General features: G+C 38.1%; 1 protein-coding gene across 1 annotated transcript in view; it reads left to right on the top strand.

Moving 5' to 3' along the window:
* ADSS2 (adenylosuccinate synthase 2) overlaps window positions 1-12670 on the top strand; it is a 42832-nt gene extending 30162 nt beyond the window's left edge. Inside the window, exons 10-13 of the mRNA XM_056133910.1 lie at window positions 1322-1446; window positions 3131-3228; window positions 10060-10209; window positions 11552-12670. Coding sequence (XP_055989885.1) covers window positions 1322-1446; window positions 3131-3228; window positions 10060-10209; window positions 11552-11604 — 426 coding nt within the window. The 3' untranslated portion in view covers window positions 11605-12670. The remainder of the gene's footprint in view (window positions 1-1321; window positions 1447-3130; window positions 3229-10059; window positions 10210-11551) is intronic.
* Window positions 12671-20444: the final 7774 nt, after the last annotated feature.

The raw sequence follows: 20444 nt of genomic DNA, 5'->3' as shown, positions 1-20444 counted from the left end.
CAACGCTCAAGAATCAGGGACGCTGTCTCATTTGCCAAGGCATCAAAAATCAGATGGGCTGGACATGTAATGAGGTTTACAGACAACCGCTGAACTAGAGCCATTACTGACTGGTTTCCATGGGATGTCAAAAGATCGCATGGATGCCCACCTACAAGATGGTCAGACTTCTTCGTCAAGACCCTGAATGATCGGTTTGAGGCTCTGCATGTTCCTAAAACGAACAGATGCCGTTGGGCTACGCTAGCACGCAACAGGGATAAATCCAGACGATACTGGCACCCACTCGAGTAAATCGATGAATAACGGGGGATCAAGTAGTCAAGTGATCAAGTGAATTTGACTAACATTATAAAATATTGAGCTTTTCCATGTGGGAAAGAAGAGGGATCAAAGTGAGGAGAGGAATTTGTATACTGTCCTGGAGAGATAGCATTATTTTTGGTGGTAGTTGTGGTATGGTAACATTTTGAACTGCCCTGAAATTGTACCTTTTAAACACAGAAAGCTGCTTTGGGGCTGGGAAGGTAGTACAGGGGTTAGGTGCGTGCAAGCCACTTGACCTGGGTTTGATTCCCTGGCACCAAATGACCTCCAAGGATCAGTGAGTGTGACTTTGACACCACCAGGTTTGCCCTGGAGGTCTTTGGCAGCACTGCATCATTGTACTAGCACTGAACTTCTGGCTGAGTTGGCCAAGTATCAACATGAGTGCCTCAGACCCTTTAAGCTTAGAAACATTCCCTTCCAAAAAACCTCAATATAAACTGAAAACTGTATGTACAGCTGTATAACTGTGTTATCTTATTGGGTTGTTTTTGGTTTTGTGGGTTCTTTTTTTGTTTGTAATGAAGTCAAATGAGACTTGTTACTTGTTTTATTTGGAGCGATAGCACGGTGGGTAGGGTATTTGCCTTGCACGCGGCTGACCTGGGTTTGATTCCTCTGTCCCTCTTGGAGAGCCTGGCAAGCTGCTGAGAGCATCCTGCCCGCACGGCAGAGCCTGGCAAACTTGCCATGATGTATTTGAGATGCCAAAAACAGTAACAAGTCTCAAAATGGAGACATTACTGGTGCCCGCTCGAGCAAATTGATGAACAATGGGAAGACAGTGCTATAGTGCTAATGAAGTCAAACAGATTATTTGGACTCTAATGTCTTCCTTTCGCTCCATCATCTAAGTAATTCTGTCTTCAATTTATTTTTGAACAGATGTTTGTCTCAAGCAGTCTTTGACTTGTTCATGTTCTGTTAAGTACCACTACAGTAGTCTTATACCACTGATATTTTGATCTTAAAAGTTTAATTTTCTGTTTTCTAGGAAATTGGAGAATTATTGCAAACGAGGGGTAGAGAGTTTGGCGTAACTACTGGAAGGAAAAGAAGATGTGGATGGCTGGATCTTGTTTTGCTCAAATATGCTCATATGATTAATGGATTTACTGCGTGAGTACTCTTCAGATCATTTTGTCCTATTGGACAATATAGATTACATTTAAATGTTATACATATAAACTTAAAGTAATAAATAATAATTTAGCCTGATATCTAATTTCTATACTCAGACTTCAGATCCATTGCTATATTACTGTACAAGTTAATATTTCTGTGCCTATTCATCATTTTATAACATAGATCTAGATAACTTATAGCATGTTCTTTTTTTAAATATATAATCAGAATAACTGTCACTGTCACTGTCACTGTCTTCCTGTTGTTCATCGATTTGCTCGAGCAGGCCCAGTAACATTGTGAGATTTATTACTGTGCTTGGCATATTAAATACGTCATGGGTAGCTTGCCAGACTTTGCCGTGTGGGTGAGATACTCTCGATAGTTTGCCGGGCTCCCCAAGAGGGCAGAGGAATCGAACTCTGGTCGGCTGTGTCAGCTGCATAATAACATTATAAAATAATGGGGTTTTCTTTGTGGGAAAGAAGAGGGATCAAAGTGAGGAGAGGAACTCGTACTGTGCTGGAGAGATACCTTTTTTTTGGGGGGGGGGGGGGGTTGTGTTATGGTAACATTTTGAACTGTCCTGAAATTGTACCCTTTAAATACAGACGGTTGCTTTGGGGCTGGGGAGGTAGTGCAGGGCTCAGCATGCGTGCAAGTTACCTGACCTGGGTTTGATTCCCTGGCACCATGTGGCCTCCAAGGATCAGTGGATATCACCTACTATTTTGAAATTATGCCTACATTTTTTTAGTTTAGCTTCTGTAAATAACAAAATAAGGGATAAAGAATTTATGGATGAGAATTTCAACCCTGTATGTCCACATCTTTATTCTTAAAAATCTATTCAGATTTTTTTTTTTTGGGTCACACCCGGCGATGCACAGGAGTTACTCCTGGTTTATGCACTCAGGAATTACTTCTGGCCATGCTTGGGGGACCATATGGGATGCTGGGAATCGAACCTAGGTCGGCTGCATGCAAGGCAAACGCCCTATCCGCTGTGCTATTGCTCCAGCCCCTAATCAGATTTTTTGATGTATCAGAGGGATCCTTGATGTGTTGTCTTTTTTTTGCCTGGAGAGTAGAGATGATAGCCAGAGTGAAGAAAAGGGGGATTGATGGCATATCTTGTAATTAACCGTCTAAAACAGTGAGTTCCGCTTTGTTTCAGGACTATAGAATGTGTCCTTTATTTTGGTTAATACTTCTCCAAATACATGTTGTGGGTTGATCATTTAATAAAGCTAAGCAAGGTATCAGAGTAATGATATACCAGATAGAGTACTTGCCTTCTATGTGGCCAACCCAGGTTTAATCCCTGGTTCCCTCCACCCCCAACCCCACCCCAGCCCTGCCATGTGTGATCCCTGAGCAGAGAGTCTGGAGTAAGCACTGAGCACCACTGAGTGTTGCCACAGAACAAAACAAAAAAAGGAAGCTAAGTGGTTGTGGGTCAGTAAAACTATTATTGTTGTTAAAAATTATTCGCTGGTGAGTCAGTTCTCATCTTTTTTTTATTATGACGAAATTTATGTGTGGTTTGTTTTATAGATATATACATAGTTTTCAAAACTTTTAGCTTTGCACAAATGTTGTTTTACTTTCTTTTATACTAGACATTAAGGCCACTAAGGGTTTGCTGTTTAAATGTTGCTTTTTCTTCCAAAATTAGGTTGGCACTTACCAAATTGGATATTTTGGACATGTTTACAGAAATAAAAGTTGGAGTAGCTTACAAGTTAGACGGTGATATCATACCTCATTTTCCAGGTAATCATTCTTAGATTTTATGTATAATATTATAATGTGAATTATTAGAGCAGTATCAGAAAGCTTTTTGGAATTAATGATACATACCCATAGATTTATTATGTCCTTTGTTAATAGTGTATCTAGATTCACTTATTCTCACTTGTTTCTTAACTACTATTTATTGTATTTGGGTTCTGAATTTTGCAAACAGATATTTAAACTCAAAATAGAAATGAAGCAGCATGTTACCTCTGGGTCTAGCTATGCTTCCCCTGAATCTTATCTTCCTTCTTTTGAGAAACGTGGGGTGGGAGAAAAGAACATTGCTTGTCAAGAAAAATAGCCCTCAAATTATTACCATGCCTTGTTCTTAAAGTCACACAAATGAGTTTTTCTAACTCCTGTGTTTATTTCTTTTTTTTTTATTGAATCATCATTAAATAGACCATTACAAAGCTGTCCATGATTGGGTTTCAGTCATAGAGTGATCTAACATCTTCCACTAATGTACATTTTCCACCACTAATGTCCCCAATTTCTCACCATCCCCCAAAACCCCTTTCCCCGCCTTCTTTCTCTCTCTTTTGTACATTATGGTTTGCAATACTGATACCAAGAGGTCATTGTGTTTGTTCAGTGTGTTCAGTATTTTTATCGGGAAAGTACAGCTGGAGTAGCCTTTTTAATTGGGTGGCATCTTTGGGGTGCAGATTTAACTGCCAGGACTTCCAGAAATACAGGATTGTGGGGAAGGGTATCCCATCTCAACTCCGAGAGAAGCCTGGAGATTTCAGTCCTAAAACCCATGTACCCAAATTTGCAGTAGATTTGTATCTTGGTGAAGTTTGTCCTGAAATGGTGGAGTCCAGCTAGGTGATTTTGGATTGTGGGAGCAAGTGGCTGCCAGGGACTCTGTTTGGGTGGGTACTATGCTAGCCACCCCCTCACCCCCTTCCATGTGCCCTGGATTATTTAGCCATATTTGGGTCTGAGATTTACTGTGGCTTTTGAACTCTTTCGAGATTTATTTATGAGTCTCTGGAGCAAGGCCAGTGGAAGAGCTTAATGGTAGCACTTGAGTTAGTTTGTGGGGGTGACTGCCAGGCCTCAGTCATACAGGGAAATGGGAGGACGTAGCCCATCCCCACTCCAAGAAAGACTAGAGATTTTATTTCAGTCACAAAATCTGCATACCAGAGTTTTCAGCAGGTTAATTTCTCTGTGAGGTTCATCTCAAAATGGTGGAGTCTGGTTGGGGAAAGTGGTGGTTTTGGATTGTGGGAGTATAAGCTATCAGGGGCTCTGTTTGGAAAGACACTACTAATCCGCTTTCCCTCCGATATGCCTTAGATTATTCAGCTATGTGTGGGCCTAAGATTTACTGTGACTTTAGATCTCTCTCAAGATTTATTTATGAATCTCTGAAGCAAGGTCGGAGAAAGCTCTTACATGGTAACGTCAGAGTTGGACCCTGGGGGTGACTGTCAGAGCTTCAGAAGTACAGGGAAGTGAGGGAGGTTGCCCATCCTGGCTCCAAGAAAGCCTGGGGATTTCAGTTACATAACCTGCATACCCAAATTCTTAGCATGTTAATTTCTCAGTGAGGTTTGTCCTAAACCTCAGTGGAGTCCAGCTTGGGGCATGGCGGCAATTTTGGATTGTGGGAGCAAATGGCTGCTAGGGACTCAGTTTGGGCAGGCACCAGGCTAACACCCCCTTCCACCTCCACCCCTATCCGCATCCCCAATCTACCCTAGTCTGTGCAACTTTGCGTGGGTCCAAGATTAACTGTGGCTTTTGATCTCTTTCGAGATTTATCTCTGAAGCAAGGCTGATGAATGAGCTTGTAGGGCTCAGAGGTGGTTTATGGACATGGCTCACATACCTAACATTTGGGAAATTCCCTATCTTGGGAAACTGAGTTGTTAGAATCCGGCCAAAGGCACAGTGGCGATTTGGGTGTATCAGGAAGTCTTAAGGCACCATCAGCCTGTGGATGCAGTCATCCTGCTGGCCCAGGTTGATCTGTTGGTGGTACCAGAACCCCCGGGCTTCAGTGGAAACAGCAGCAAAGCCTTGGCAGAAATTAGGACTGGGGCCAGGGCTGGTACCGTTTGCAGCTAGGGCACTTTGGATGTGCTACAGCCACTAGTCCAGTAGACCCTGACCAGGGGGCACATATCCCCGTCTTGGGACTATAGCCAGTTGGCATTCAGGGAGATTTTCCTCCATAATATGCTGTGGGTGGTGCTCTTTTTGAAATGTACTTGGGGCATTGTGACAGCAGAGGCTCTGAGTTGCAGGAACAGTGGTGGAGGCTTTAGTCTTGGAACAGCTACTGGGTTCAGTGTGGGTGCCTGCCTAGCTACAAGTTTCTGGAGTTGTTCATCCACCCAAACCAGCCACTCATGGTGGATACTTGGGGTCCTGCCATACCTCCATGGCCCGCACCCTGAACCATGGGGGTGGCAGTGGAGGTTTTTTAGCTTTGGCATTGCTTCTGAGCCCATAGCAGTTGTCCAGCCAGCCACACTTTCTGGCCCTCCGGTTGCCCAAGCTGGTCATTCATGGTGAAAACCTGGTGCATCACAGCAGTTCCAGGCTCCAGGTGACCTTGGAAAGTGCCTTTTTAAAGAAATGACACAGATTCATTTCTGTGAAATTATGGAGAGATTCTGTGCCGTTGCACCTCGCAATTTAGAGTTCTGAAAGCTGCTTCTGCTCCATCCATCCACCAGTACCCGTGTCCCTGCCTCTGCCATCTTGCCTCTCCCAACTCCTGTGTTTAAAGTAAATACAGACTTCCTATTGTGGATGTTTGTTTGCTTTTCTTTAGTTGGATGTTTTTAAACTTCTGGAAATTCCAAAATGTTTACAGCTTTCAAAAATAGGAACATTTGGGTTTTTGTCCTTTTTGTGAAAAAAAAAAAATATTTTATTGAAATTATTTTTTATTGAAATTTTAATTAATTTTTAATTGAAATAACTTAGATGTGAGGGGTAAGATGGAAGAGTGTGTTCAAGAAAGAATACAGACTTTTCCAGAATGGAGATAGGCAAGCAAAGAAACATAGAGACAAGCAAGTAAGATATGTGTGTAAGGAGAACATGGGTTTGAAATCAAATGAAATAAAAAATAGGAACTCTTAATTTGTTTTGTTCTCCTGGGAATATGCCCCAAAAGGAATATTAACTTAGTGAAACTTCATTAGGTTGGTGGATTTTATGACTTATTAATGAGTAGACCTTGGGAATTAAGGGTAGCTGCAAATTCTTAGAAATAAATGTAAAGACATTATATGCTAGTCTCCCCTCTCGGAGAGCCCGGCAAGCTACCGAGAGTATTCGATATGCCAGACACAGTAACAACAAAGTCTCCAATGGAGACGTTACTGGGCCCGCTCGAGCAAATCGATGATCAACGGGAGGGCCTTTACTTACTTTTTTTATATGCTAGTCTAACATTTGTACCATCTGATTTAGTTTCTTTTGACTGTTCATTACCTTGATTATAAATCACTGTTTCTATGTTTACTCACTTTAGGTTGATTGTTGGACATTGTGACTAAGATATTTTAGAGACTAACTCAGATTATTATATCTTCCTCTGAAGAGTATTGGTTCTCATTTAGGGTACAAATTATTGGTTGGCCACCTTAAGCTTGGTTTTATTCTTATTAGTTTAATTATGTATGTAGCTCATGGTGTTTGCCAAGCTTCTCTAACCTAGTATGAATCAGTTCAAATTTTGTCTTTGGTTTTTGTTTTTGGGGGGGAGAGGGATCGTCTCCACACCTGACTGTGCTCCGGGTTTATTCTTGGTTCTGTGTTCTCCTGACAGTTCCAGGGGACTATATAGGGTGCTGGAGATCTAATCCAGGTCAACTGCGTGTAAGGCAAACTCCCTACCCACTGTACTATTATTGCTCCAGCCCCAAATTTTGTCTTTTCTGTAAATCTTGATGGAATACAGTTTTATTTAACCTTTAGAAATGGTAGAGGAAAAGGTGGGCACAGGACTAGTCTGTAACAGATTTTACTCTGATGCATGTATTTTATATTAAAGGAGCAGCTTTTTTTAATCTCAGCTAGATACTGGGAGATTGATACAGTTTAAAGAGATTTTTTTAAGTTATTTTATTTTACTTTTATAAAGTTGTTCACAATAGTGTGTTACATTTATTCCTACACCAATTCCACCACCAATACATCTACCCACCACTATATTTTGAATGTTTCCACCCTAACCCCCAAACCCTGTCCCCATAGCAGGATCTAAATAATTTATTTTGTATTGCTTGTTATAAATAATTCACTAAAAATGTTCCAAAAAATTTCTTAGAGGAAAGTATGTGAAGATTGTTGTATATCACCATGGAGCTATTAAACTCTTGTATAAGAATGAGATGTCATGTGGCTGCATTTGCCACATTGTGCTCCAGGAATTCTAAAATTTTAAATAATGTTATACAGCTGAGGTTAATTTAATTTTTTTTTAACTGATTGGTGGCTTTGGGGCCTGGAGGCATCTCTGTGGCATATCATTCTGTGTCTTCAGAGAGATTTATTTCTGAGTCTCTGAGTGATGACTGTTAATGAGATTATATGGTGCCAGAGGCAGTTTCTTGGTGTGACTGCCAGACTACCAGAAACACAGGAAGATGGGGCGAATTTGCCCATTCTCGACTTGTTGCAAACCCGAAGATTTCCATCACAAGTCCTTACAAGTCCCACATACTTGGCTTTTTCAGCAGATTCTCTCATGGGTGAGGCTCATCCAAGCCTGTGGGGATTGGTTGGGAGCATGGGGTGATTGAGTTCTGGAGGTTTTTGGCTGCTGGGGCTCTGTTGGGGCTATAGGGGAACTCACTTGCCCCCCTCTGGGTGCCCTGTATAAGACAGCCTGGAGCGGGGTCTGGAGGCATCTCTATGGCCTAAAGAGATTTCTAAATTAGGTATCACTAGAACTTCAGTGTATCTTTCTCTTATCTCAGCTCAGCTAAACTTCTAAAATACTGCACCCAACCTTGTGAATCCCTTGATTGCTTTTGCTACTTTTTGACATACCTGCTTTGTGTAATTACTCTTAAGTTTCAAAAAAAATTCCTAGCAATGGTGCTGGAGAGATAGCACAGCAGGTAGGGCATTTGCCTTACACGCGGCCAAACTGGGTTCAATTCCCAGCATCCCATATGGTCCCCTGAGCACCGCCAGGAGTAATTCCTGAGTGCAGAGCCAGGAGTAACCCCTGTGCATCGCCGGGTATGACCCCCCAAAAATTCCTAGCAATATATATGTGTTTCATCTTTATATCATAGATTATAGGTAAGCACTCCAATATCAATACACTCACTTGACTCTATAGTCCACCACTAGCTGCTACTCTTGATCGAGAACTCTCATGGTCCAGTTCAGTACTTCTCCTTGGCTTTTACTGGTGAATATTGACCTGATTCTCCAGATCCTTCACAATGTAGTTCCTTACCTTCTGTAACAGGCACAGCATTTCCTTGGCTATATTATTTTAACTTGACCATAGACATAGATACTATTTGTTGGTTAGGTGAGGAAAGGATAGATTCTGAGAGGTCTGCATGCTGTCTGGTAAGGCACAGGCCTCCGTATCATTCTTATGCAAGGGCATGTTCTAGCCTATAGCAGAAATTCTGTAGGCCCAAAGTTTATCAGTCTGCAGAATTCGGATTTGTCAAGTGCATCACCAGATATTTTAGGGTACCACTTTTTCTCAAAACAGAGTTTGCTTAACTAAGCTATCTCTCATCACTTCTTCAGTTTCTCAAGTTTGTGAATAGCATTCCTACCCTATTTCCTTTGTTTTTATTTTTCAATGCTTCAGGTTTTCCCAGTACATGAACATTTTAACAATTGCACTAATGCAATTTATCTAGACTACTCATACTTTTGCTAGTGTCAGTAATTGTTTTCATTGCCAGTCAGCTAGCTAGTGATTCAGCTCTTACATGCCATTTTAGATTGCTTTTCTTCACATCACTCCTGCTGCCACTATAAGTAGTTCATTTGTAGGTGCTCTGAGCAGTAGTGTTTCTGAAGGGTACAGATAGAGACGGTGAACTGCAAAAGCCTCAGTTGATCCTGTTCATGGTTGTTCTCAGTTATAAGTATCCATAATCTTTTTGTTCTTTTTGTTCTTTTTGTTATTTTGTTTTAGGAAATATATAGCTTTATAGTTATATCTAATGATCTAGCTAATGATCTAGCTGTTAGAGTGAACAGGACTGCATTGCTATAAAAATATGATTATAAAATACTGCCCTAGATTTTTACAGTTTTGCCTTTTCAAAATGAAACTAATTAATTTTTCTAATTAAAAAGCTATATAAGGTTTACTGAAATTACTATTTTATAGTTATAGAGTACTACACCAGTGTTTCAAAATTCCTCCACCATTTTCCCATGGTCCTTTCCCCTTCCCCCTCACCTCTTTAGTTACCACTTGTATTGATCATATTCCAGGCTTTGTTTAAAGCAAAAATTTAAAATTCCAAATTCCAAATGCATCTAGCGCCAAGGATTTAAAATACTCTATCTGTAAAATGTGTTTGATAATAGGTATAAATACAAAATATGCTTCATTTTGCTTTATTTTGTTTGTTTTGTTTTGGGGCCACATGTGGCAATGCTCAGGGCTTACTCCTGACTCTCTGCACTCAAGGATATAGAAATATGATTGTAAAATGTTTCCTGGCTGTGCTCAGGGGATCACATGAATACTGGGAATCAAAGCTGAGTCGGTCACACGCAAGGCAAACGACCTACTCACTGTACTATCACTCCAGCCCCTGAAATAATATGTTCTTTAACTTCTAGCAAATCAGGAAGTCTTAAATAAAGTTGAAGTTCAATATAAGACTCTCCCAGGATGGAACACAGACATATCAAATGCAAGGACATTTAAAGAGCTACCTGTTAATGCTCAAAATTATGTTCGATTTATTGAAGATGAGCTTCAAATTCCAGGTAAATATATTTCTGTCTTCCCTCCCTCCCTCCCTCTCTCCCTCCCTCCCTCCCTCCCTTCCTTCATTGTTCTTTTGGAATGTTCTCATTTCTAAAATGTCAGAAAGAGATCATCTAAAATACCTATATTCCTTGTAGTAAATATAATTACCTTTCTTTGATCCTTAATGTAGTAGGAGATAGATACTTCCCACTCTTTTTACCAGGTACCTCCTACTCTTTTGACCAGGTACCTCCTATTCTTTTGACCCTGTCTTAATTTTGTTCATCTCCATTTTTATTCTATGACAGGCATTCTTGTTTTTTTCCTTTTATAAATTATAAATCCTTTTCTGTGGTTTGTGAATTTTTAAATTTAATTAAGTTATTTTTTAATTAAACTACCTTTGAGAGGTGTGGGAGTTTCTTGATTAGATCTTAGGAAATAAAAGATACAGGAAATAGGGCATCCAATTTGAAATAAATAGAAGAATAAACAATAAAATCTACTAATTTAAAACACAGAGTTAGACCTGGTTATGGCTGAACTAATTGCGTAGTCTTTATTTTAATATATTGCTTGTTTTCTTTAATTTGTACTGTTGGAGATTTGAGAGGCAAAAAGTAAAGTGGTTGAGATTATCCTGCATATAATAAAATCTCTTAGGTAATTTTTATGATTTTGTATTGTGGTTCACTTATATTTATGGATCATCTTATAAATGAAGCTTTTTTCTGTTTCTCCATCTGCCTTTCTCATTTTGATATTATATTTAGTAATTATTTATTTATTTATTTATTTATTTTTATTTATTTAGTTTATTGTTTTTGGTTCATATTTTATAAAATTAAAACCGTAGTAAATTTAGCAATGAAAAATGTAAAACATTTTGACTATTTTGTTTAATTTGATTAGAGATTCCTAAAGGCCAATAGTTGCCGATACAGTCAGCAACTCCGACATGAATTTAAATAGTATTATCTCAAAGATATTTTTACTTTTCTATTGTATAAAAGTTGTCACTCTTAGTATCACTATTAGCATTCATTTGTCAAAAACTAATTTTTTTTGTTTATCAGTTACTTGTCCTGGTTCTGGGCAATAATTTACTGTTCTAGTTATTAGAATTGAGGAATTGTAAATATTGTTTAATTAAAACAGAAAACAAAAACACAGTTTACCCTGTGTTTGCTACCATATATTTATAAATACACAAAATTTTTTTCTAGGATAGAACAAAAAAAACAGCAAAAAGCACTTTAGAAGTTCACTAATGGCACTGAGAAAAATGGGGAATGAATGTCTGCTAATTCTAAAGATTGAGCAATGTAACTAAATTAATACAGTTTTTTTCCCTCCCAGTTAAATGGATCGGTGTAGGAAAATCCAGAGAATCTATTATTCAACTCTTTTAAGGATTTCCAGTGAAACAAGATACACTCCTTGAAAGTGGGGGAGGGAAAGACTTTCATGAATATTTCCTTTTTGATCTATCTGCAAATTTCAATAACAACAACTTTGAAGTGCGATTTAAGTCCTCCAGTCTTTTAATATGGCTGTGGAGATACTTTGGCGAATTCAGTTGTCAGCTTCTTTAGCTGGCAAATTGCTGAATCATTTATTGCTCCTGCTGCTCATGGTGCCACGTTTTCTTTTAATGTTTAGTATTAGTTTAATTCTTGTTGTTTGAGACCTAAAATAGAATGGCTTCAATGTAGTTTTTCTTCATTATTGTCATTGTGTCATTAAGTTTTACCTCTATTAAATGGTAAAAATAACTAATGCAGTTTTGCACAAATATTTTTATTACATTCTGATTATTCAATTCTGTCATTATAATCTTTGCTGTTATAAAAAATGAAAATATAGGGGTCCCATAAAATTTTGTAATGCTGCAAATTCTGTTTAAATTGTAAGCTATGTATTTTCTGCTGAGACCATTGCAAACTTGAGCTTGCTGGGGGGTTGGGGGTGTTATATTCATGGGTCATTTAATTTGTATGAACATGAAAAACTTCTGTAAATTATTTCACGTGTTAAACATTTAATTAAATTTTCAAAGAGAAAAGGTGTTTCCCAAAATAATCTTAATGCTTAAAAATTTAGTCATTAAAGGATTTGTGATTTTTAGTGGCTATTTTTCTTTACTTTTTGACATGAACTGAAATGTATGGCTTCCCTTTTAAAATCTTTATATTTTTAAATCTAGTAGGTTGATTTTTTTTAACTTGTGCCTCTCAATATACGTACAAAATCATCAATAAGGGTCTAAATGAACCCCAAATTGTTGGTCATAACTTTGATCTGCCTTTATTTCTCCTTTCTTTAAAAAAAGAGGTGTTATTTTGACAATTAGGCTTAACATATCATGTTAAGATTATTCTTCAATGAGCTATTTTAACTGTTTAAACTAGGTGCCACTTAAATTTATTTTATTATATCATCAAACAGCTGATTAAAAAGAACTAAATATTTCTAGTATGCTTTGTGTGCTGTGTTTTTGTTCTGATAAGAGAAGTAATAATACTAGTATATAGGAAGGAGCTTTATCATTGCAATCTTTGGTGATAAGGTAAAGAGAGATCAAAGTGGAATCTTTGATAGGACTTAATATCTTTTATATTTAATAAATGTACTTTTACTTAAAAATTCTAAAACAGATCAGCATTCTTGGACTCACAACCAAAAAAATGACAGATGTTTTGACAAGTCCATTACTGACCGATAATGACTTCTGTAAAAATAATTTATATTTAACATATAATAAATAATTTTTATTTATCCTAATGTAAAATGAATGGACTTTTATTTCTCCTTACTGTTTCATCTTGCTGCTGGAATGTTAAATTATATTATACCTAGAGATGAGAGCCCTCTTAGAAGTAAGCATTTCAAACTCCACATTGTTATCTTGGCTATAAGCATTTCATTATTGAAATACAGTTTCAGCAGTGAACTAGAAGTAGGTATAAAGAACCCATTCTTCAAGTCAGTAGTGGTCTTTTTTTTTAAACCAAAAATTAAAACTCCTATTGGTGTTGATGGACATTTTGCTCATTTTTTAAAAACCAGTTTTCATGATTCTCTTTCATGTATTTTTAAAAGTAAACTGCTTGCTACTTAAAAGTGATAAAAGCAAACTGCTCTTTTGCTATAGTTGTCTTTAAAATGACAAATCTTTATTAAATATTATATATGTTAGATTCTATAAGCACTGACTATGCAGTGGTCATAAATACTTGGTCTCTTGATCATTGTTGTTGACTCAATGTTAAATAAACATGTATTTGTAAGTGATATTATGGGCATATAAAGGAAAAGTACAGAAGCTATTGAATTTGGAAAGTGTCAGAAAATGCCAGTGGTGAAAATACCATTTAAAGGTTTAACATTAAGCAGAAAGGATAGGTTGGAGGTCAGAGAGATAGTACAGTGAGGTTGCTTGCCCTACATATGGCTGACCCAAGTTCAATCCCTGGTACCCCATATGGATCCCAGAGCTCACAAGCATTTGATTTCCTGAGCAAAGAGCCAGGTATATACCCTAAGCACTGCAGGGTATGACCCAAAAATAAACAGAAAGGATATGATACATAATGACTGACAAGAAGTAAACCCTGAGCACTGCTAGGTGTGGACCCTAAACAAACAAAAATAAACAGGAAGAATATGCTCAAAAAGATTAAATGACTGGTCAGGTTCATGAGGTTGGCAGTACATTGGAGGAAGAAACTAAGCTAAACAGCTAAAACATGTTTAAGTTGAAAGATGAGTACTTTAAGAGGCATACATAATGAGAGCACTGGAAAATTATTGAAATAAAAAACTTGTACTCTAATGTTTGAAATCTGGAAGAAGGAAACTCGGTGTCAAAACGGGTACTTCAGTGAAAAGTGGGTCTATTGCATAGTATTGTTTTCTTTTGGCTACACAACCAGAGGTGCTCAGGAATTACACTTGGTGGTGCCCAGGAGAACATACATAATTCTAGGGATTCAAGGATATGCCACATAGGCAGATAGGCAACTGCCTTAACTCCTGATTATCTCTCCGGGTATATATTTTTATTAATTGAGTAATAGAGTTGAATGGAAATTGGAGTTCTTCACAAGTGAGTATATGAATTAAATGCCAATAAAGAATTATGTGCGATTCTTTGTATTTCCACTATACTGTATTGAAAGGAATGTGTGTAGAGATCTTGCAAAAAGGAAATCAAGAAGTTGTCTAGAAATAGATGAGACTTACATAATGCATATAAATAAGATATTTTATATTATTGGGGAAAGATTATATTAAAAGCAAAATAACATGAATTTAAGATAGAATAAAATTTTGAAGTTTTAATGGTATTAATTTGGGAAAATGTATAACCTCGGGGGAAATCTTTATAGAAGAAAAAACAGGAAACCCTAAAGGAAACGTGTATATTTGACCAACTTTTTACATGTTATCTGTCACTGTCCTCCCTTTGTTCATCGATTTGCTCGAGTGGGCTCAGAAATGTCTCCATTGGAGACTTTGTTGTTACTGTGTTTGGCACATTACGGGTAGCTTGCCAGGCTCTGCCGTGCGGGCGAGATACTCTTGGTAGCTTGCTGGGCTCTCCAAGAGGGGCGGAGGAATCGAACTCGGGTTGGCCATGTTGGCTGCGTGCAAGGCAAACGCCCCACCGCTGTGCTGTTGCTCCAGCCCTTACATGTGTTATATATATATATATATATATATATATATTTTTTTTTTTTTTTTTTTTTTTTTTTTTTTACTTGAGGGACAAAAGCAAGGGAACAGTGTTTTAGTTCACAAAGAATTGTTTGGAAAATGCTTCCAGAACCTATTCTATTAGTGTAGAAATGAATTGAGAAAACTTTTACCATGCATGTTTCTGAGAAGGAAAATAAGGTTTGGATCATCCCTATATGCTGCATTAGTCCATTTATCTTTCTTACCTTCCTTAGGGGCCTAGAGCGATGGCACAGCAGGCAAGGCATTTGCCTTGCACACGGCCAACCCAGATTCAATTCCTCTGTCCCTCTCAGAGAGCCCGGCAAGCTACTGAGAGTATCCCACCCACACAGCAGAGCCTGGCAAGCTCCCTGTGGCATATTGGATATGCCAAAAACAGTAACAAGTCTCACAGTGGAGACATTACTGGTGCCTGATCGAGCCAATCGATGAACAATGGGAGGACAGTGCTACCTTTCTTAGAAGCCTCTTTGCCTGATTTATTTTTATTCAAATGATCCATACATGCAGCTTTTATTTAAATGACTTTATTAAGGTGTTAGTTAATAACACTACAATATTTACTTTTTTAAAGACTATAGGTTGCATGTCATCTATTTAACTTCTCATTCCCCCCCCCCAAAAAAAAATGATTAACACTCAGATGTATATTGTCCCATGTTCATTCCAGCACTTACATTAGCTAAGATACAGAAACAATGTAAATGTTTATTGATAGATAAAATGTGATCTCACTATGTGTGTGCATATGTGGGTGCACATATACATACACTGAGAAATGTTACTCAGCCATAAAAAGGAAGTATTGGTATTTGCAACAGTGTAAATGAATCATGAATGAATTCTCAAGGAAAGAAATCAGAAAAACACATACTAAATGATCTCATTTATATGTGGAATCTAAAAAGCAAAAGTGGGCCAGAGAGACAGTACGGAATTTGACCTTGTATGTGGCCAATTCTGGTTTGATTCTCAACACCATCTGTGATCCCCTGAGAAGCACCTGGAGTGTGTGATCTTTGAACATAGAGCCAGGATTATCCTAGAGAGCACAGTGAGGTGTGGCCCCAACCCCCTACTGCTCCCTCAAAAAAGCAAAAACAGGGGCTGGAGCAATAGCACAACAGGTGGGATGTTTACCTTACACGAGGTCAACCCAGGTTCGATTCCCAGCATCCCATATGGTCCTCTGAGCACAGCCAGGGGTGGTTCCTGAGCTCAGAGCCAGGAGTAACCCCTGTGCATCACTGGGTGTGATCCAAAAAGCAAAAAAAACAAAAACAAAACAAAAGAATAAAAAGCAAAAACAAAAATCCTGCATATAAACAACAAAAATATATAGATAGGGAACCAAAAAGGTGGTTGCCAAAGGCAGCAAGAAAGAGAGTGAAACTTAACGGCTAGAGAGATAGTACAGTAGATGGATGCTAGCCTTGAATGAAGACAACCTGGGTTCAATTCCAACAACAAATAAGCTCTCCTGGGCTTTGCCAGCAGGGATCTCTGAGCACAGGGCTAGGAATAGAGCTCTGAGCTACACCAGGTGTGGCTCAGAAGCAAAACAAAAGAAAAAAGGTACAAATGGAAAGTTATAACTCATGGAAATGTAATGTACAGTTAACATATTTGAAAGTTGAGATTGTAAAATCCACCAAAAATGATTTATGTAGTGATGAATTAATGAAGTCATCGTTTTGCTCTTGTATACAAATGTCAAGCTGTTGTAAATTATTTAATTTTACATGTCAGTCATACCTCAGTAGAAAAAAAAAGTTTGCTGAATTAGAAAATTTGTAGAATTGTGTACTCACCACCTTAGTTTTAGAGCAATTGATATTACCCAGTGAAAGTCCTTTGATCTATTAGCTAACCATTCCCATCTCCAATCTCACAAATTTATTTTTTGTCTTAACCTGGATATTTCATAGAAAGGAAACCATGCAATATTCAGATGTTGTCTTTTGCACCCTGCCATTTTTAAGTAATACACACACACACACACACATATATTTATACATACACACACACACACACACACACACACACACACACACACACCCCTTGTGTATTTGTCTTTGGACATTGTTTCATTTGGGTTGTTTCCATATCCTGGCCGTTGCACTTAGCACTGCAATGAACATAGATAACTTTTGATATTAATATATCTATATTTGAATTACATGGTTCATATAATGTAAATATACATAATATATGGATTATATAGGATATGTAATTATACAGATAAACTTTTTTTATATTCTGTGTGTTTTTAAATTATCTTTTTAAATTAATGTCTTTGTGTTTTGGGGACAGGGTGGAATGATAGCACAGCGGGTAGGTTGTTTGCCTTGCATGCAGCCAACCCGGGCTCGATTCCTCCACCCCTCTCAGAGAGCCTGGAAAGCTACCATGAGTATCCTGCCCCCATGGCAAAGCCTGGGAAGCTACCCGTGACATATTGATATGCCAAAAAGAGTAACAAGAAGTCTCACAATGGAGACGTTACTGGTTGCCCACTAGAGCAAATTGATGAACAATGGGAAGACAGTGCTAGAGTGTTTTGGTGTGTTTTGGGGATCGATGCTAAGTAGAATTGCTGGGTTTGAAGGAAGGTTTTTTTTTGAGATGTTTCCATATTATGTTTCACAGAGCCTGAACCAGACGGTATTCCCAGAGAGGGTTCCTTTTACGTCATATCTCTGCCCAGATTGATTGTTTCCAGTCTTTGATATATGCCACTCTCAATAAATAACCGCTTTGTATGCCTTCTGTCCATCTATGTTCTCTCTGTAGGGAAATATCTGTAAATCTCTCCATTTTTTGATGGACTTAATGATTTTTGTTTTTGAACTTTGTGTGTGTGTTATATATCTTGGATATTAGCCTTTTATTTGGTGTATAGTGTGTAAATAATTTCTTCCATGCATTAGAATCCTTTTATTTTAGCCCAAGTATCTTTTGCCATGAAGAAATGTTTTAATTTGCTATAGTCCCATTCATTTTGTTTTTGTCCTCTTTGCTAGTATAGTCTAATTTAAAAATATCTCTGAGGTTTATGTCCTGGCAAGATCTGCTTATGTATTTTTATGAATTCTGATCTAATATTTTATCTCTTTTCAATTAGCTTTTATGTGTGGTGGTAGGATAGGGATCCAGTTTCATCTTTTATTTACCTGTTTTGTTTGTTTTTGTTGTACCAGGAATGGAAACCAAAGTCTTACTTGCAAGCCTTGTTCCTTACTTCTGAACCACAGTCCCAGGCCTAAATTTTTATTGTTCATTTGAGGGGAACACACCACTCTTGGCTCAGAGCTCTGATCCTGCCCTAGCTTGTCTTTTAATTAAGAGTTCATTATATATTTTAGATACAAATTATTAGATACTTTTGACTTGTCATTTTATTTGTTTCTTTTGAACTGTTTTTGAAGTTTTGTGGGATCACCAAGGTCACAACTGGTGATGCTGGGAGCCTCCATGCTTGAAGGACAGTGCGGTGTCGGGGATGTAATCTGAGTTGGTTGTATGTAAGCCTTAACCCCTGTACTATTCTCTCTGTCCTCCAGAATTAACATTCTGAAAAATCTGGATGGCAAAAGTACAGCATCTGAGCAAGCAAGAACAAAGCAAGTTTAAACTAGAGATGTTTGTGTTGTTCTTACCTGCTCTTGACTTGCTCAGTAACAGCAATCTTTGTTCCAGTGTGGGACCCTGACTCTTGGTCATGGAGAGATGGTCACGAAGAGTTTAAAGCGAGCCTAAATGGCAAATTAATCTGTTTCTGTCTAAACATGTCTGAGACTATTTGTAGGGCTGGCGCGGGCACTTGTCTCTGTCTTAGCTAACTTTAAAGTGAACTAGAATGGAAAGTGGTAGATACTTTTTGAAAATAGTGTAAAACAAATGAAGGCCTGTAATTTCTTGGGATAACTGATTAGAATTGAGGTACACAATAGAAAATCTATTTCCAGTGAGGAATTAGAGGAGGGGAGAATTTCTCTGAGAATTTAAGTCATTCAGAAGTGCCTGTTTTAAGGCTGGAACAATAGCACAGTGGTAGGGTGCTTGCCTTGCACATCCCATCTTTGGCACTAAATACGGTCCCACAAGCCTACCAGGAGTAATCTCTGAGCACAAGCAAGTGTCTCCCCTTGCCCCCCCCCCAAAAAAAATCCCAAAAATGTGTATTTAGTTATTTAGTGGGGAATATGGAAAGTCTATATTCATGCATGCTCAGGGAAGTAAACATGCTTAGAAAAGATCTAGGCTTGAACTGTTGACTGAGCTCCAGGATACAAACATGAAGAAACAGTCAAAGCAGTCATATATAAATAACTTCAGTACCAGACTAGGTATTGAAGGTGCATCTTGATGACATTTTGCACAGTGGCATCATTTGCAAAGTTTCCGATATGTTTTAATTCTTGGCCTTTAAGAGAATACCTGTCTGAACCTTAGCTGAACACAAGTAAAGGAAGAGACTTCCTGTAGCCAATTTGACATGGAATAGTCATGAATTGCACAAGGTTATAAAACAGATTACAGGTGACTCAAGCTTTTAACAGCCAAGGACAGCCAATTTTGCAGAAGACATGATATGCTTTCCAAAGTTACCACATTATAATATTCAGGTATGTATTTTTCATTAACAATGCAACAAAATCACAAGCAGGGAAATATATGCCCTGTTCTTAAGGGGAGAAAGTTAAAACCATTACTGAGAAAACCAGACACTGGACGTACAGAAGTAAGTAGAAGTAAGTCAACTGTCTCAAACATGTTCAAAGAGCATAAAGAGAATCATGGACAAAGAATATAAAGAAATTAGGAAAATTATATCTGTACAAAATGAGATTATCAGTGGCCAGAGAGGTACTGAATGGGCTAATCACATGCTTTGCCTGTAAGAGCGTGACTCCTGTATTTAGGAAGCTCTCAAAATTAATAATTAAATGCTGAAAGATAGGTAGTACCTAAGAATGACTCCTGAACAGAACTGGAAGTAGCTCTTGAACATTACTGTCCGAAGCCCAAAAAGTAAAATGAGTCTAGCAAAAAAGAGAAAGCAAAGAACCAAACAACTTCTAATGCATATATAATAATTAAAATGGAAAATTTACTAGAGGAGTCCAGCAGGAGATTTTAATAGGCAGAAGCATCGGTGAACTTGAAAATGGTATAATTGAGTGGTCAGTCTGAATGTCAGAGAGGGGGCAGAACAATAGTACATGGGATATGATGCTTTCCTTGCATGTTGCTGACTCAGAATTACCCAACAGCCCAAATGGTCCCAGGTCCATCAGGAATGATCCCTGAATGCAGAACTAGGACACAGCCAGGTATATGGCCCCAAACAAAAACAAAAACAAAAAAAAAACCCCAAATTTCTTTTAATATGAGAAAGAAAAATACAGAAAAGTGAATAGAGCCATGGGATTAGTAGGATACCCACCAAGTGCTCCTACTTGCATTATGGGTGTCATAGAAGATGAGAGGTCACGGTCACGGTCCT

Source organism: Sorex fumeus, unplaced genomic scaffold (assembly GCF_029834395.1).
Source record: "Sorex fumeus unplaced genomic scaffold, SorFum_2.1 ptg000007l, whole genome shotgun sequence".
Taxonomy (NCBI): Eukaryota; Metazoa; Chordata; class Mammalia; order Eulipotyphla; family Soricidae; genus Sorex; species Sorex fumeus.
The sequence above is the reverse complement of the archived record's forward strand: the minus strand, read 5'-3'. Positions and strand labels throughout refer to the sequence as shown.